The 17,007-nt window shown below is 40.6% G+C and overlaps 2 protein-coding genes across 13 annotated transcripts; one reads left to right on the top strand and one right to left on the bottom strand.

Moving 5' to 3' along the window:
- Window positions 1–604: 604 nt before the first annotated feature.
- LOC146365229 (transcription factor 7-like 1-B) lies at window positions 605–8,695 on the bottom strand. 5 transcript variants are annotated; one of them, XM_084914886.1, is made up of 8 exons: window positions 7,551–7,829; window positions 5,330–5,430; window positions 2,646–2,701; window positions 2,486–2,548; window positions 2,120–2,276; window positions 1,867–1,974; window positions 1,705–1,747; window positions 605–1,586 (listed from the first exon to the last, which is right to left on the bottom strand). In XM_084914886.1, exons 2-7 carry the CDS (start codon window positions 5,390–5,392, stop codon window positions 1,724–1,726), a joined length of 471 nt encoding a protein of 156 aa, XP_084771012.1. In that variant the 5' UTR covers window positions 5,393–5,430; window positions 7,551–7,829; the 3' UTR covers window positions 605–1,586; window positions 1,705–1,723. The 5 variants fall into 5 exon arrangements, 1 of the variants encoding a protein (XP_084771012.1); XR_014798606.1 differs by lacking the exons at window positions 605–1,586; window positions 1,705–1,747; window positions 1,867–1,974; window positions 2,120–2,276 and having other exon boundaries at window positions 4,809–5,430; window positions 7,551–7,579; window positions 7,780–8,695; XR_014798607.1 differs by lacking the exons at window positions 605–1,586; window positions 1,705–1,747; window positions 1,867–1,974; window positions 2,120–2,276; window positions 2,646–2,701 and adding an exon at window positions 4,809–4,955 and having other exon boundaries at window positions 7,551–7,579; window positions 7,780–8,695.
- Window positions 8,211–16,545, top strand: nubpl (nucleotide binding protein-like). 8 transcript variants are annotated; one of them, XM_084914881.1, is made up of 12 exons: window positions 8,218–8,306; window positions 9,039–9,112; window positions 12,736–12,880; window positions 13,295–13,329; window positions 13,577–13,667; window positions 13,765–13,804; window positions 13,915–14,005; window positions 14,090–14,183; window positions 14,337–14,422; window positions 14,518–14,638; window positions 15,601–15,683; window positions 16,001–16,545. In XM_084914881.1, the coding sequence occupies exons 3-12, from the start codon at window positions 12,781–12,783 to the stop codon at window positions 16,061–16,063; spliced, it is 804 nt and encodes a 267-aa protein (XP_084771007.1). In that variant the 5' UTR covers window positions 8,218–8,306; window positions 9,039–9,112; window positions 12,736–12,780; the 3' UTR covers window positions 16,064–16,545. The 8 variants fall into 8 exon arrangements, with proteins under 8 accessions (XP_084771009.1, XP_084771007.1, XP_084771006.1 ...); XM_084914880.1 differs by lacking the exon at window positions 8,218–8,306 and adding an exon at window positions 8,423–8,531; XM_084914883.1 differs by lacking the exon at window positions 9,039–9,112 and having other exon boundaries at window positions 8,211–8,306.
- Window positions 16,546–17,007: the final 462 nt, after the last annotated feature.

Genomic DNA, 17,007 nt, shown 5'->3' with positions numbered 1-17,007 from the left:
TTTTAATTAATTATTCTGGTGAGTATCAGCTGCGCTGGGTATGTAAATCGGGCCATCCAGCTGCGGTGCTGATCCGACGCCACTCGTGCCAAAAATCCGGACGAATGTCACTTGATCAAGGAGCAGATCTGCATCAGATGAGATCAGCTGACTTTGCGTGTGCATGCGCTGTGCACAGCGGTGTGTACTCTGTGTGTTAACAAGAAAAACGCATATAAGAAAGTGGCAAGTGTAGGTGTGTTTTCTCTTTCCAGTGCCCTTTTACAAATGGAATGCAGCAGCCCTGTGAAGTCTCTGTGTCCTGTGATGTGCTGCTTCATTAACCAGATTCAGGATGTGCATTTATCTGATAGATTGTTCGTCTGCTTTGCTGACAGCCAGGTATAAAGCTTTACATTAACAGATAAGCTGCCACTGGATTTTGAAGTCCATTTCCCTAGCATAAAGTACCAAAGGTCTCTCGTTGCCTCAGTGTGTGAGACCACATACCACCAGGGAATGGCAGCCTTATGGGTTCCATTTAAAGGGTTTATATGAGTGATATCATCACAAACCCAGAGGGTTCATACGAGAGGCTGATCCAAAAGCAGACTCAAGAGCTGACTTACTTTTTGATCAAGCTTTATTTACACACCAAAACAAGGATTATCTGTACACGCGTGCACACAAACACACACACATGGAGAGATTTCTGGCAAGCAGTTCTGAAACAGAGGAAAGACTGCAGTGAGCTAAGACTTTATTACAGAAGGTAGCCGTGGTTTGGGGGGTGCAGGACTGATCTGATTATGGTTAGAACCAGTCTGCTTGAGGAGAGGAGGGCTGTAGAGGCTGTGCAAAGGGCCCAGGTTGGAGGTTGTCAAGTAGTGACATCATATTTTTTACAGTTTGGCTGAAGAAGGGAGGCGTTGACTGGCATTCAGTGGGCGCAACAGGGGAGGCCAGCAATTTGGATGGAGAGGAATTCTCCAGAGAAGCAGGGCTAATCAGAGTAGGAATGTTAGGAAAGGAGAATGTATCAGGCTGTGGAGTGGCAGGGAGGTGGTTAAGGAGTGACCACATGTCTTCCTGAATGTCAGCGAAACCAATAGGCTCTTTTTGGTGTTGAAAGAATGTGGCAGAAGAGGCAAATGATGTGGATAGAGAAGTATATACAGGAGAAGCAGGGTTGGTCTGATTTAGGTGATGACCAGTGAGTGGAGAGGAGGGCTGCTGAGACTGCTCAGAAGTGAGGAGGGGGTCAAGCTGTTCCACCACTGACAGCAGTGCTTCATCAGTGTCACTGACAAAAGTGGCCTGGAGCTGAACGGGTGCAGCAGAGGAGGCCAGTGATGCAGATGGGGAGAAATCCATACGAGAAGCTGGGAGGACCGGATTTACTTGACACACAGGTGCATCAACTGCTGTCTGTGTGTTCTGCAGCTGCACACACGCTGACTGCTGATCAGGAAGGTTGGTAACAGCTGGCTGTCTCTGTGGCTGCTCAAGAGGCTCCTTCGCAACTGAATAAGAAGAAGATGGTTGTGTCTGAGCTGGCGTCACACAAAGCCTCTTGGCCTGTTGATCTTCCTGTTTAGGTTCAGATGCTGCACAAACAAACACAAACAAAAACACAGTAAGTCTTCTTTTGTTAACAGATTTCCGTCTTCTTTTCATCACATTTCACATGAAAAAACGTCGTAATTCCCAGAAATCTCCTCTCACCTGCGCTCGAGGTGCGATTTCACGTTCTCTTCCTCTTTTTGCCCTAAAAACAAAAATATGAGAATTTTCATCAGTTGATCCAAACTCTGTGCACTGGTTGTTTCATAATTCAGTGCAGTGATGGGCACATGTATGAACTGCATGTTAGCACTTTGGACATACGTAGTTTTCTTTGGTGGACCAGTCTGGATGCTCTGTGGCGTGACGGCATCTCTCGCTTTCAGCCTGATCAAAATATTTCGCTTGTTGTTCTTTTGAGAGAGACCTCCACTGAAGACAGACAATCATGAGAACCCACTGTCAGCATAGATAAATACTCAGCTACACTGTTACTACAGGGCAGCTGGCACACATGCACAAACATGAGCATAAAGCATTAACAGATGCATAAATATATGCAGAGTTACACACTTACCCTCTTTGCCACAACTGCATTTACGGCTGCACTGCCAGTTATATTCAGTTCCGCCGTCACCTTTGGCCTCTGCTCCTTCAGGTAAACCATGAAGGCGTTTGGTGGTTTCTTTATGTACAGCCGGTCCTCATCCTGTTGGGCTTCACATTTCCTTTTTCTACAGGAATAAAACACAGAGTCAGAGCACATGTTAGCATTGTGTACAGCTGTGAGCAAAGTAGTTTAAAAACATGAGTAAAGCTGTGAAACTGAATGTAAGGAGGCACCATTAAAGGAAGCTGATCACAATAATTCGCACAAACATCTGCAGATGAAAGACAGACAGATTCCTGCAGATCACTGACACAAAGCACCACAGAAACTTACTTTGGAGTGGAGGTGTTGGATGGGGGAGCAGGAGGGACAAAATCCCAGACTGGAACACCGTGCCTACACAGATGCAGAGACGGATACGAGATAACAGAGTTTATGAAGATACAGATGTTCAGCAGCTGTGTTCACTGGTGTGTTTGTGTGTTTTACATACAGTTCCCCAAGATGCAGGTACTGGATCATGTTTTGTGGAATCCCGAGCACATTACGCTTGAAACACACAAAACACACAACAGATGATGAGAAAAGCTGGAATGCTGTGATCTATCCACTCGGTGGAAGAAGTGATCAGTGGGAGGAGAAGATGTGCATAAAACTACATTCATACATAGCTGGACTTTGATCTCCTGCGTTATTCTTTGGAATTATGTTTCACTGGCAGCGACTAAGTTTACTGTTCAGCATTTTAGAGTCAAATAAAATTTTTTCTTTCATGTGGATTGAAGAATGCAACAGTTTTAAGCATCTTTATCAATAAAACTTCAATGAGACCTGTCACTACCTCTGGGTGTCTCGGCTGTCCCTGGCTATCTGTCCCTGGCTGACTGTAGAGGTGAGCTGGTGCTGAGACCATGAGTGGAACCAGCTGCTGATACACAGGAGGAGCTGGTTCTGGGAGGATGTGGCTAAAGAATCCTCCAGTCTGAGGATCTGATGCTGGCTGAGGGGGAGCAGGTGTCCCAGTGGGGAAAGGAGGGAGAGGCAGAGGGTAGGATGTTTGCCCCAGAATGTCAACTTCAGGAGTGGAAGGCGCTTCTTCCCACTGCACTGTTTCCAAAATATAACTGTTTTGGTCCCTGATGTCCATTTTAAAGACAGACGGGTTGAGGGGGTCGCTCAGAAGAATGGAAAACTGCGTCTGTCTAAGATCCTGTGGCACACACAATTATAAAAGGTTTTGCTCTCTTTAGACTGCGTTCTTTCATCTCATATAATACAGAACTAAACTAAGGACAAGTATTATGTGGGAACAAGGTGTGAGTTAACAGTTAAAATCAGTTAGAGTGAATGTCATATTAAAATCTGATATTTACTGATGATAAGATATTTAAAAGTGTTATATTTGTACTAATTCAAACTAAACAGAGAAATACAAAAAACTAACAAACTAATTAACACCCTGTTAACCGTCATGACTTCACTGCATTTATATAACAGCAACTGTTCTTGCGTTTGTAACATAAACATTTTATATATTCAAGAATCTGTAATTCAATAACACTAACAAGGCACATGAGCACTTAGAAGTCCTGGTTCTGCAAGTTCCTTTTTAGATTCTTGGGGGGGGTTGGCAGACATTAACGGATTTTTCCCTTAACACATGGGTGTCGAACTCCAGACCGTGAGGGCCGGTGTCCTGCAGGTTTTAGATGTGTCCATGATACAACACAGCTGATTTAAATGGCTAAATGACGTCCTCAACATGTCTTAAAGTTCTCCAGAAGCCTGGTAATGAACTGATCATTTGATAATATCAAAAACCTGCAGGACACCGGCCCATGATATGCTATACATATGTAGTCAGTTATGGCCAAAAACTCACCTTTGATTACTGACTTGCATTCACTTCATCAATGAATCAGAGTGAATACTTGTCCTACATTAACACTGTAGGGTCTTTACCTTACAATATAAAGTTACTTGAGACAGGATTTGTTGACTGTTAACTGGTGCTATATGAATAAAACTGAACAGATCTAAAGGTGCTCCTGAAATTTGCATTTATTAGAACAGGATGGATGGACGACCACAGCCCTCTCAGTACATGGCTGACAGGACTTTTCCCCATATAATAAATCAAACACAAAATAGATTAAGACAGATTACTATACCAAACTTAAAGATGAAAGTGCATTTAGTGGATTTGGTTTATCAGCTCTTACTTTTCAAAGACATTGAGGAGAAAAGTACAACTATAAGTGCTTGTTCTGATGAAGACTTTTAAACTGTAAACAGCAGCTAAGTGAATAAGGATCTGTGTCCACGAATTCTCAGCAGTGACAACACTGAAACGCCATAGTTCAAAATCCTCAATGCGCACCTTTTGTCCACTGTGTTCAAAATGCTCTCAACTGTTAAAGTAGAGGAGAAAAGTTTGACATATTTCACGACCATTAAACGTTAGAGAAGCCTCTCAAAAAGAGGTCACGGTTACTTCCTAAGCAAAAACCTCTGCTTGTGCTCACAAACCCTAAAAAGCAACAAATAAGACAATAATAAGACAAGTGACTACAAAGTGACACCAGAGGTTGGTGAAGAGCAACCATGAAGTGAGACATTGTGTGCACACTTTCTAGTGATACCACTCTTCATATACCTGTGTGATAAAGTCCTGGTAGTCCATCAAATTCCATCTGAGCTTTAAAGAAAATACACTCGGCTTTTCCTTGGATTTTCAGAGTTGTTCGGTTCATACAGGAACTTGAGCAATCACACTTAACGTGTCGCTGTTTTGCTCCACCATCTCAGCCAATGAGCCCGGTCACAATTTATTTTGAGGAAAAAAGAAACGAAAAAAAGACATTTTAAGAAGTTTGTTTTTTGGTGCTGTTGTTTACATTTAAGCTAAAATAAAAGTACAAAGTTTAGTATTGAGAAAAGTAAGGTGGGAAATGACTTCAAAATAAACTGAATCTGTACACGCTACCATTGAAAGCCAGCAAGAAGGAACAGAGTTTTGGTTTTGGTTAGATCTGCTGTGGATTACCATTATTAATTTTCCTAAAATCCTTGTAGAGTTGCAAACACATAACAGCTTACAGTTGCAATATAAGCAGTTTATAATTAAAGTAACATACAAACCTGCACAAACTAAATCAATCTCAACATTAAACTCACCTTGTTTTTTTCTTCATCTCCTGAGACCAGCTGCACTGCACCATCAGCATCTTGTATCTTCATCCTTTTTCACTCAGTCTTTCCTTTTGTTGGCCATTCCTCTGCACCAGAAAACCAAAGTGTGTGATCACAGGTGAAATAAGGGATATTTTTCCAGTGCAGGTTTACAGTGTTTCATTTAGTGATAGCTGTTGATCCACTTTTCAAATAATCTCTAAGGATCTGAATGTTTAAGAAAGACTCTTATTATTATTAGGATAAAAGTTTGATATAAACATAACAGTTTATAATATGTCAGCTGCATCCCTACAAGGCATATAACACCACTGCACACCAGCACTGCACTTCTATGATACTTTAATCAAGATATTGTTATAATTTAATCACATTAGCTCAATGGGGTCACAAAAATTTCTCACATACTAGAAATGATCTACTCAGCACAACAAAAATTACATTTTCAGCAAAGATTGGAGTAAAAATGCAGTTACAGGAAAAACATGTCTGTCTACAAATATTAACTAAACATTTTTATGTGCTACAAAATGGACATAATGGGGTGATTAAAACAATAGCTGTCACTTCCTTTATTTCTTATATTATCTCCAGTCTTAGCAGAGGGCAGTGACACTATTGGTTTAACCCCAAAAAGATGATTTTGTTCATCTGGACGTACCTTTTGTGGATGGATGTTTTTCCCACTTAAAAAGGTACGTCCAGATGAACAGAATCAAGATTTCCATACACAGGGGATTTAGGTGCATTTAGAAACTATTGATTTACGTTAATAAGCGAGTGAACACATTTCCTCTTATCACTTAGATTTCTGAATCTTAAGAGTGAATCGGTTTACAGCAGGAACTGCACACTTAGCCATCAAGCGTTTTGGTAAAGTAGCACGAGTAGTGTAAAGTTTTGTAGGGTCCTGTTAAAAATCACACAAGCATCACAGCACATCTGGCGTATTTAGTTCCATTTTATCCGGTACAACGTTGAAATTATAAACTATAAATTCCAGTTATCCACTGATCAGTAGTTTTTGAGTAAATGAATGTCACTGATAAATCAGTGGTGATTGACCTGCAAGTGTTTTTATAAACTGTATTTTGTTTTTGTAGAACTCACCAGCAGCTGTATTTGAATATCTCCTGTTCCACTTTTCCTAACCTGGAAGCAAAGGATGGCTTAATTCTGACTAGGACACAAACCTTGGCACTTATCACAGACGTTACATCATCCGTGCAGCAAGAGAGAGAGCAGTGACCACTGATTAAGATCATTCAGAAACGTGTCCCTTTCTGGCAGCTGTGGCAACTTCTAATAAGAAAGTTTGCATTCTTAGAACAATGCTGGGTCATGTGTGATGTGTCATCGTATGAGGTGTTACATTTGGACTTAATTCTGCTCAATTAAGTGTTTTGATCTTTCATTAAATATGGCAACTTTGTATTGTGCTGCAAGTTGAAGCCCACTGTTCTCATGAGCACAGTATCTAACAACTCACCTGAGAAAACTGATTGAATTCAGCTGGACACAATGGTTTTCAGTGGGAGAAATGTTTCATCACTCATCTGTGACACTGGAGAAGTCACTTGGATGAGTGACAAAACAATTTTCCTTGGAAACATCCAGAGGAACTAAACCTTTGGGCATATCCTTGCCTGTAATTCATTCATCAACAAATGTTTTTATGTTTAAATCTTTTTTTTGAGTTCTTGTCTCTCTTGGCTTAATTTTAGTCTTTGCAGCATCTCACAGAAGAAAACCACTGTAAACTATATATATATATATATATATATATATATATATATATATATATATGAACACCCAGCTTGCCCCTGCGGGCGGTTTATCCTTCAAGCTTGTGCGAGGCCTGGGAGCTTGAGGGTCCTGCGCAGTATCTTATTTTTTTTATTTTTATTTTTTTGTGTCCTGTCTGGCACTGTAGCAATCAGAATTATTGTCTGAAGGCCAAGAAAAATGCCCAACAGATTTACTTTTCCAAGTGGGCCTTTTGCTATACTGGTCCACTTGATTTTCATAGTTTATTTGATCTTTATTAGTTATTTTTATTCTAAGTTATTGTAATCAGGCCAGACTGGACTCGGGGACGGGAAAGAAAAAGAAGAAGAAAAGTTCAGAAGAAAGTTAACAGAAGGAGAGGGAAAGAAAAAGGAGAAAAGAGATAGAGAGAAAAGACAATGAAAATCTGCTTCATCACCTTTTTTTTTTCCTCTTTTCCTGGATCATCTGTTGAGAAAAAAAGAAAACAAGCAGAAGAAGACTAGAGCAATAGAATAAACAACATCATGATGATATATGGGAATATAACAGTAAATACTAAATGTTAAACATTATTGTGCAGCACGTAAGATCGACAGCGCACAGTGTGCTTTAAGGTAGGAGCCAAAAAGGGTGTAATTTGTGTGTGTGAGCACCCGTGTGTACACCTGTGAGCATGAGCACGCTTGTATTTAAAAGGTTCCTTCATGTAATGATCTGCTAGAGGGTGTGGGGGAGCCACAGCCCCGTCCTCCAGGGCATGAAGCAGGTATGGAGGAGATCAAAACTCCAGACATCCGGAGGCCCTCAGAACACAAGAGACCAAGGAAGACCAACAGAGGGGCAGCCGCGCCACTATCCCAGAAAGAGCTGAGAAGAGTCCCAGATGAGGGGTCACTCAGCAGCTGCGGAGCATAAGCCGGGGGGGTTGCAGTGACGTGCCCGGGAGCTCCGCCGGCAGCCAGCTGCGCCAGAGTGATCGAGCCCCAGGCCGAGAGGCCGAGGGCACCCTGCGCAGTATCTTAGCTGTTCCTAGGACTGCGCTCTTCTGGACAGAGATCGCCGATGTTGTTCCTGGGATCTGCTGGAGCCACTCGCCTAGCTTGGGAGTCACTGCACCTAGTGCTCCGATTACCACTGAGACCACCGTTACCTTCACCCTCCACATCCTCTCGAGCTCTTCTCTGAGCCCTTGGTATTTCTCCAGCTTCTCGTGTTCCTTCTTTCTGATGTTGCTGTCATTCGGAACCGCTACGTCTAACACTACGGCCGTCTTCTTCTGTTTGTTTCCCACCACTATGTCCGGTTGGTTAGCCACCACCATTTTGTCCGTCTGTATCTGGAAGTCCCACAGGATCTTAGCTCGGTCATTCTCCACCACCCTTGAGGGCGTCTCCCATTTTGACCTCGGAACTTCCAGGTTATACTCGGCACAGATGTTCCTGTACACTATGCCGGCCACTTGGTTATGGCGTTCCATGTATGCCCTGCCTGCTAGCATCTTGCACCCTGCTGTTATGTGCTGGATTGTCTCAGGGGCATCTTTACACAGCCTGCACCTGGGGTCTTGCCTGGTGTGATAGACCCCAGTCTCTATGGATCTTGTACTCAGAGCTTGTTCTTGTGTGTGTGTGTGTATATATATATATATATATATATATATCTATATATATATATCTATATATATATATATATATATATATATATATATATATATATATATATATATAAAAAATGTAAATTCACTGCGTAATTCATTATGACTGTGGTACATAATACAAAAGAATAAATACAAAAGATGCACCTGCTGTTTCTTACCCTCGTTTGGCACCTGGACCCAGCAATCACCTCTGAGGTTATATAGGCTGGGGAAGAACTGTGTGATGGGGTGTTGGTTTGTTTCTGTGACTCTACACTGTTGTTCTAGGTGTTGGAAAGGTCCCAGTGCGTGCGTGTCCTGGCTGTGGATTTGTGGAAGCAGTGGGGAGAGTAGCTGCTTAAGTGAGTAGTGTGGGCTTGTGGGCCTCAACAGCAGCAGCAGTAGAGCTTGCTGCTACTAGTGACAGGGTGGGCCTGTGGGCCCTTGGAAGTGTCTCCCCCTTTGGTTGTTTGATTGGTTGTTTCCTTTGTTGTTGTGACCTCTTCATCCTTTTGGTTTTAAAGGTGTTGCCGTCTCTTTATGTTAAGATTATCTACAATAAAAGCCATATTACATGCTAAAAGCCATATTGCATGCTAAACACCTGTCTGTTTTCCTCTTCATTCTGTTCCGGACCCTTTTGTTACCGCTCCACACACACACCCCTAGACCTCCTTCGTGGGGATGTAACAGTAGAGGAGCAGAGTCCATCATTACTGAGGCAGTCTCTCCTGCATGAAGTCCAGGTGCTGATTTTCAGGTGTGTGTGTCTGATGCCACAAAGCTGACTCAGAACCGTAACAACCCACATCTATGAAACAGATGTGGGTGTGTTCTCATCTCTCAGAGTCCAAATTGTCATCAAACAGACCTACGGACACACAAAAACATTTGAAAACATAAACAACCAGACAATCAGCAGTGATTTCATTATTATTCATATATTATTCATTATTTCCACATCATTTACTGTATATATCACAGCATTTGGGGCCTTTATAAGCACACTAAACATTACTAAACTGAATCAATTTCAGATTTTGTTTTTCATGATGTATATTTTATTAATAATTAAGTTTCATTAGCTGTATCTTTACCATACATTTGCTGCACAGGTGTATATACAGGTGCAATGAATGCTTAAATTGTACTGATTAGCATATACTGGACATTCAATGCTAAGATTCAGTATATTGGTGATTAGAAATGTCTTGTTAGTGGGAAAGTTTTTTATTCTTAAATGCAGACATTTCAAAGCTAAACCATGTATAAACAGATGGCGACAGAAGTCGCTGAAACTTGTAAATGAAACAAAGCCCATAAACTTTTAATATTTTTCAGTAAGTTCAATTCATGTTAAAAGGACGCCTCCTCCCTATATAAGATGTGGATCATGATTTCCCTTTCTGTTCACACTATGCATAGGTTCTTGGATTCTACATTGCCCCTGTTTGTCTTTCTTTCTTTTGTTATTTCTCGTTTTTGTTTTTTTAATCTCTCTTTTTCGTCTGTTGCAATGCTCAACCGTATATATTTAGATGCATGGATAAATAATGGTGCCTTATATGTTTTTATTGTTATAAAGTTAATGAATAAGAAGAAAACACATGACCCATTTAACCCACTTCCGTGTCAACGTTAACTGAAACTGTTCAGAAATGTTCACGACTGCGCGCTATTTTTCGCATACCGCCCTTACCTACTTGCTCCCCCTCCCCGTCTATTTACTTGTCGTGTCGTCCTTAAATTGACTTTTCAGCACCTTTCACCACTCAGAGAATAGTTCGGGGTTTCAGGATCAAAATAGGTGAAAAAAATGAAGAATAAAATATAATTTTTAAAACCCGTGTTGTTGATACACGAGTTTCTTTCTTTTTAACGTACATTTTTAAATGTTTCATATTAAATTTTAAAAAGCGCTTAGTTCTCACGGACTAACGATGAATAAACAAAACTCCCACCCGCCACGAGCATGCGCATTTTGCGCAACTATGACGCAAACATGTCTCGACTTGAGGGGCATCTAAACAGCTAAACATGGCCCTGTTCGCATACAGCAGACTGCCACATTTACTGACAATATCCGTTTATAAATCTTCGGTTTTACGAACGGGGAGCGAAATAAAACATGGAGCTACGTGCTGTGTACAGTTTAAACGCTGCCAGGTAATATTTTTTTCTGTGTTTCTCTTCGTACGACTTCAGTTAATGTAGCTCTCTGTTGGTGATAAGCTAAACGGAAACTCAACAACACGACCGGAAATAACATGTTCAGAATAAAAGCGACAATCGTAAAATATACTGAGGGAATTAAACAATCCGGAACACACCTTTATTTTAACACACACAAGAGTTAAAATGGTTTTACTTGATCAGATGTTGCTGTTCTCCTTTATGTAGCGTTCTAAACTTTAGTTGTAACACCCACATCTAGAACACGAAAAGATAATTTTGAAACTTTAAACCGGAAGTGGTTATTGATTTCATAAATACTTGACTGTTAATTATAGAACCACAGATATATTTATGTATATATATATACATATATATATATATATATATAAAACAACTGTATATGTGTTGGACATGAATATATACTGTTACCGTAATAATATTAACAACCAATTACATATCGTGAACATGTTTCTAAGAATAGTAGCAAGCATAGTAATCCCACTCTGTGCAGTCTCTATTTAATCCTCATGAAGAGGATGGTGTAAGGTTTGTTTATCCCAAAAGGTTAAATCTGTTCATCCGGACGTAGCGTTTTCAGTGAGAGAAACGTTATGTCACTTATTCAAGTGACTTCTTCAGTCTCAGCTGATTACAGGTTCCCCCAACCTTATGCTAGGGTGACCATACTTTGATTTCCAAAAAAGAGGACACTTGGCTCAGTCATGAAGAACTTGCTTAAAGAAATATATAAAATCGGCCCAGGCATTTTGACTAAAGAAGGAGAAACAGGAGAGGGAGGGGGAGAGAATGAGAGAAGAAGAGGCAGCTGACAGCGTAAAGATGCAGAATAACTCCAGCTTTGTGTCTTTTTCCATTCTAGCTGAAGTACGGCACAAACTGTGTTACTTTTCACCTCCATACGAAAAGTGTAATATTTTCTCTGAATACGGGACGATTAGTTTTTTTACGGGACGGTTGGCAACTCTACTAACTAACCTTATGAATAAAGTTCAACATCAGTAACATCATAGCACCCACCCAGATGTATAGAAACTCCGTCATGCTAGCTAGTACGCAGTATGAGTTATTATAACTGACTGTAAAAAGTCAGCACAACGAAAATAAACTACACCTAAACTTGGTTTACATCTGATCCAGATAGACTGCAGGTCATAACTTCTTACCTGAAGTTCAGTTCACCTGACACTTGGACTGGAGGCCGCCTCCTGCCTCCCCTTTCCCTCATCCACCTGCTGGCCTCTGTCGAAGCTCCGCCACAGCCACCACCAAACAACTGAGTTATTTTTACACATCGGCCAGCATCTGGCCAATCCACCACCTTTTTATCGTTTATACCGTTACAAAAAAAAAAACCCATCGGCCCACCGGGCAGATCCCCAGTATGCCCGATGGCCAGTCCAGCTATGGTCGGTACGAGGGAAATTTCTTTTGCAGTTCGTTTAAAAGATGGACTTTGGGGTCTTTTTATAAGGTTGGGGAAACCTGCAGTCAGCTGAGACTGAAGAAGTCCCTTGGATGAGTGATGAAATGTTTCTCCCACTGAAAAATGCTATGTCCAGATGAATAGAATCAACCTTCTGGGATTTACTTACCTGCGTGATTGAGCATGCATCAAGAAAAGGTTTGTTTACATTTTATGTTCAGATCAAAGTCCATTTATCATAGACCACAGTGTCATCTGGGACTATCTGTAATTTCAGCGTTAATGTGTCTTTTGGTCTTTTAATCTCTCAAACACAAACTAAACTTTTGCGTTGTTTACATTATTTACTGGTTTGTTGTTTTACAGAGGTCAGTGGACAGTAAGGCATTGCAGGAGAGGCAGAGGCAGCAGATGGCCCGAGGTCTCCCCAAACAGAAGCCCATCCCAGGGGTCAAGCAAGTCATTGTTGTGGCTTCAGGAAAAGGTGGTGTTGGGAAGTCCACTACTGCAGGTGCTCAGTAAAACTCATACTAAGCAATGGAAAATTCTCTCACCATCTTTTTTCTTCCAGAGCTATTTTATTTAAGAGGGTAAAATTGGTGCTTTTGAATGAATTCCTTTTTAGGTATGGCCTTGTTTGGAGTTTATAGAACAATGCCAAAAAAGGGGAAGAAATAAAGTTCTGACATGGAAAAGTAATTGGTGAAGTAAATTTCATCTGCTATTGCAGTGTTTTCTGCTAAACGTTACTTAACAAGAAACCATTTTGAACGTAAGATCTTATACTGTTTACTTTGGCACTGATCATAAAAGATCTTTAAATAGAAAAATATTAAAAGAAAATCATGTTTCAGGTGGCCTAATGTTTGAACGTTTTCAATGAGAAGTATTTGATTTGATTTGGTCTGTTTTTCTCTCATGCCAGTGAATTTGGCTCTAGGATTAATGGCCAATGACATGGTAAGGAATTTGCTTTATCATTATATATTTTATATACTATATATGTATGTAATTTCAGCCAACAAAAAACAACATGTGTAATTCCCATACTAAGAATCCTAATCAGATAACTTCAAATGGGTTAGAGTGGCCTTTCACTGGAAGACAACTTTAAAGTGTTTTGGGTTCTAAAGCTGTTCACATGACAGTGAGCTGTTAGTCTGTCCTCCTCAGAGCTATACTGTATGACTTTTTCTCTCTCTTCCAGTCAAAGTCTGTGGGTCTGTTGGATGCCGATGTGTTTGGTCCATCGATTCCCAAACTTATGAACCTGAAAGGAAACCCAGAGCTCAGTGACAGTATGGCTAGTTCAATTCAGCTGAAGGTTTCTAAAATTTCAGTAAACATTTTATAACAGAAAAGTGTTTTTTTTTTCTTTTTTTACATATCTTTCAGATAATCGGATGATCCCCCTGACCAACTATGGGGTTCCTTGGTGAGACTGTCATCAACATTACATCACAACCTTTTTGTTATACCCATAAATAGCCCTAAATCATGTCTATTACGTGACCTATTCTTCTGATTCACTTTCTTCTCTGCCAGCATGTCTATGGGTTTTCTGGTTGATGATGTGGCTCCGATAGTGTGGCGGGGGCTCATGGTGATGTCTGGTATAGAGAAACTGCTCAGACAGGTGAGACCAGCTTAGATTGCACTGTCAGTTTATTGAATTTAAAGGAAGCTGATGAAACATAGAGAACATGTTTTGTGATTGTAGGTGGATTGGGGGTCGTTGGACTATTTGGTAGTGGACATGCCTCCTGGGACTGGAGACGTCCAGCTGTCGATCACCCAGAACATCCCCATAGCAGGTGGGTTTGTCACACATCACCTAATATAAATGATGTTTTCTAAACACATAACTTCACTTTTTAAAAGTATCCTCATTGCTGTAGCCCCCAGAAGTAAATAACACATGTTTAGTTCAAAGTTAGGTCGGGTCATGTGATGTTTGTCTTGTACAGGTGCGGTTATTGTGTCCACGCCGCAGGACATCGCTCTGCTGGATGCTCGCAGAGGAGCCGAGATGTTTAAGAAAGTGAACGTGCCGGTAATGTGTTGATGTGTGTGTCAGTGGATGCATAAACTATTGGATTCAGGTTGGGTGGATGAATACAACAGGAAGTGATATTTTCTTTCCTGCAGGTTCTGGGTCTGGTTCAGAACATGAGCGTCTTCCAGTGCCCCAAATGCAATCATGAGACCCACATCTTCGGCTCTGATGGGGCCCGACAGCTTGCAGACACTTTGGGAGTCACATTTTTAGGTTGGACCGTCACTTTCATTTCATTTGTTTTTAGTGATGTCCGAGGATGCTCGAAGTAGTTTGCTGTCCGTATTAACCCTCGTATGCTCCAAGACATTAGGTGCAGTAAAAGTGGCACGCATAAAGTTGAGGGAACATATATATTTTATAAGAATTTTTTCATTCATGTTGTCATTCCTAAATTCTTTAGTGGGCTTTTGACAAAGTAAGACTCAGGAATCAGATTTTTCTTTTATCTGTTAAAAGCTAAGATTTATTTTTGGGCTTTTGGACTCAAACCCGGGCCACCACATTCAGTCGGAAGGAATAAGGGTACCTCTTCAATCAGTCTGCTAAACTGGCACCCAAAAGCTGTAGTTCATATAGATTACCAACAGGAATGCAGCTTAGAGATTCACATTTACCACAGTAACCTGACAGCATGAACTCAGCAGCACTCTCTGTATTCCCTGGGGCAAAGCTGTGGATAGTCCTAACACACATCGTACAATTTAACTTAATCATTTTCTTTGCCATCTTATTGATGGTGAACAAACCCCATATTTAAGTGATAGCACACAACTTTCATGGACCTGGCCTGTCACATGAGACAGTTTTATCCGCATTGTGGTAGATGTATGACCTTGAAGATCTAACACTTGCTTTTTGCAAATGCCTCTAGTTGCTATGTTTTGACTGTTAGACTACTATAGAGTCCTAACCCAGACGTGTCTGGAAAGTGGCCTTAATTTTGCAAAGAAAAAAAGCTTTTTGCCTCAACACCCCCCATATCTGGAATGAACCGAGTGACTTGGATGTGTCTCACTGCCGACACAAGGATGATTTGACATTGGTTTTATGAACTATTTCATTTGAAAACAACAAAGTAAAGCTTTTGATTTTCTGTTTCTGAAAACATTGAAACCATTTTTGATTTCTTTTATATTTAACGTGTGATTTCATGTATATGTGACTGTTTCCAGGTGACATCCCTCTTCACATAACCATCAGAGAGACATCAGACAGAGGACAGCCAGTGGTCATCTCTTCTCCCAACAGCCCTGAGGTCTCTGTTTGAATCTATTCTATTCTGTTTTGCTCTTCTTTTTTTCAAAAAAGAAATATTTATTTATTTTTTCTATTCTACCCCACATTTCTCTCTTTTGTTTTCTCATTCTTATTTTATAAATGAACAAAATAGTATGAGTAAAACTTCAAACTTTGTCGGTAAACCACTCACTGAAAGCAGATAACACAATACAACAAAAATATAATATTATGTCCTAGTTATTTATTCTTCAGCTTCAGTAGAAATCTTTTCATATACCTGCTCAGCTACACTCCAGCACTGAGGTGTAACTTGATTTTATTTTCTATGTCCAGGCAGCAGCATACAGGAAGGTGGCGTCTGCTGTGGTCCAGAGACTACAGAAAGTCAGTAGCTGACAGACGGCTTCAAGATGAAGTCAGCTGGGTGACGCATGAAGACGTTGAATGACACGTATACAGAACACAGACTAACGCACAAAGTCATCTGCTGTCCAAAACGCACAAAAGAATGTCGATTCTTGTCCATGTTGTAACAGTATTTTTATTGTGTGTCCATGTAGTTCTCTGACAGCATTTCATAAAACGGTCAGCTACACAACCCTAGTCTTAACCCTTTCTGATCTGCTTGCATGCTGTTGGCCATAAATGGCAGCACATTAGCTGGATGCCAGTAAAGTAAAGACAGTAATATAATAATTCCTTTGTCTTGTTTTCCTTTTCTTTTTCTCAAAAGTGTTGAATATTATTGTATTAGATAATTGTCTGCATCATGATATACACAATGATTTAACAGTCAATTTGAATTTGTTTTTCTGGTGTGTTTTTGTCATTTTAGTGAGAAATCAAAGTAATAAAAGCATCAAGGATTTTTGCCTCTATGAAGTATTTCTCTTATTTGTATACAGAGTAAAAGTGATAGATCCTGTACTAAAATGACCTTTTCATCTGCTTTATGCAGTTCCACGAATAACCAGCAGAGAGGGCTGTGTGCATTTAAATAAATGCACACTGGCTTCTATCCCATCAGGATGTGTAACCTGAAACATATTGGTTTCTGGCTGCTCCTCTGGCCACTCTGTGATTTTCTTGGCTGTTATTCTGTGTTCATCTTTTCTCCACACAGGCTCACAGGTCAGAAGTCTCCCTCGTCATGCTGTCAGGGTTCACTCGATAAAGAGTTTGATGCCCAGGCAGTACTTACGTCGGGGTGGCCAAGAAACTAAAGCCATTTCTTTTGTGTGGCAAATGACTATAGGGACAATTTCTCATGTGTGTCTGCAGAGGTGTTTTCAGGAGGTCGTATGTTTGCTTTTTGGACATTTTGTCTCTTTTTGGAGTTG

Source organism: Perissodus microlepis, chromosome 19 (assembly GCF_051167445.1).
Source record: "Perissodus microlepis isolate ML-2025 ecotype Zambia chromosome 19, ASM5116744v1, whole genome shotgun sequence".
In the NCBI taxonomy this organism is placed as follows: Eukaryota; Metazoa; Chordata; class Actinopteri; order Cichliformes; family Cichlidae; genus Perissodus; species Perissodus microlepis.
Note: the sequence above shows the minus strand (reverse complement) of the source record. Positions and strands in the feature narration are given on the sequence as shown.

What these genes read in the sequence shown, in the direction of transcription:
- LOC146365229 (XM_084914886.1), bottom strand. Translation starts at nt 5,392, where the DNA reads ATGAAGATACAAGATGCTGATGGTGCAGTGCAGCTGGTCTCAGGAGAT. An exon ending in TCCAACACCTCCACTCCAAA is followed by an intron (nt 2,277 to 2,485) that starts GTAAGTTTCTGT and finishes TTATTCCTGTAG; the next exon opens with AAAAAGGAAATGTGAAGCCC. An exon ending in ATGCAGTTGTGGCAAAGAGG is followed by an intron (nt 1,975 to 2,119) that starts GTAAGTGTGTAA and finishes GTCTGTCTTCAG; the next exon opens with TGGAGGTCTCTCTCAAAAGA.
- nubpl (XM_084914877.1), top strand. Translation starts at nt 10,788, where the DNA reads ATGGCCCTGTTCGCATACAGCAGACTGCCACATTTACTGACAATATCC. An exon ending in AAACCCAGAGCTCAGTGACA is followed by an intron (nt 13,668 to 13,764) that starts GTATGGCTAGTT and finishes CATATCTTTCAG; the next exon opens with ATAATCGGATGATCCCCCTG. An exon ending in TAGAGAAACTGCTCAGACAG is followed by an intron (nt 14,006 to 14,089) that starts GTGAGACCAGCT and finishes TTGTGATTGTAG; the next exon opens with GTGGATTGGGGGTCGTTGGA.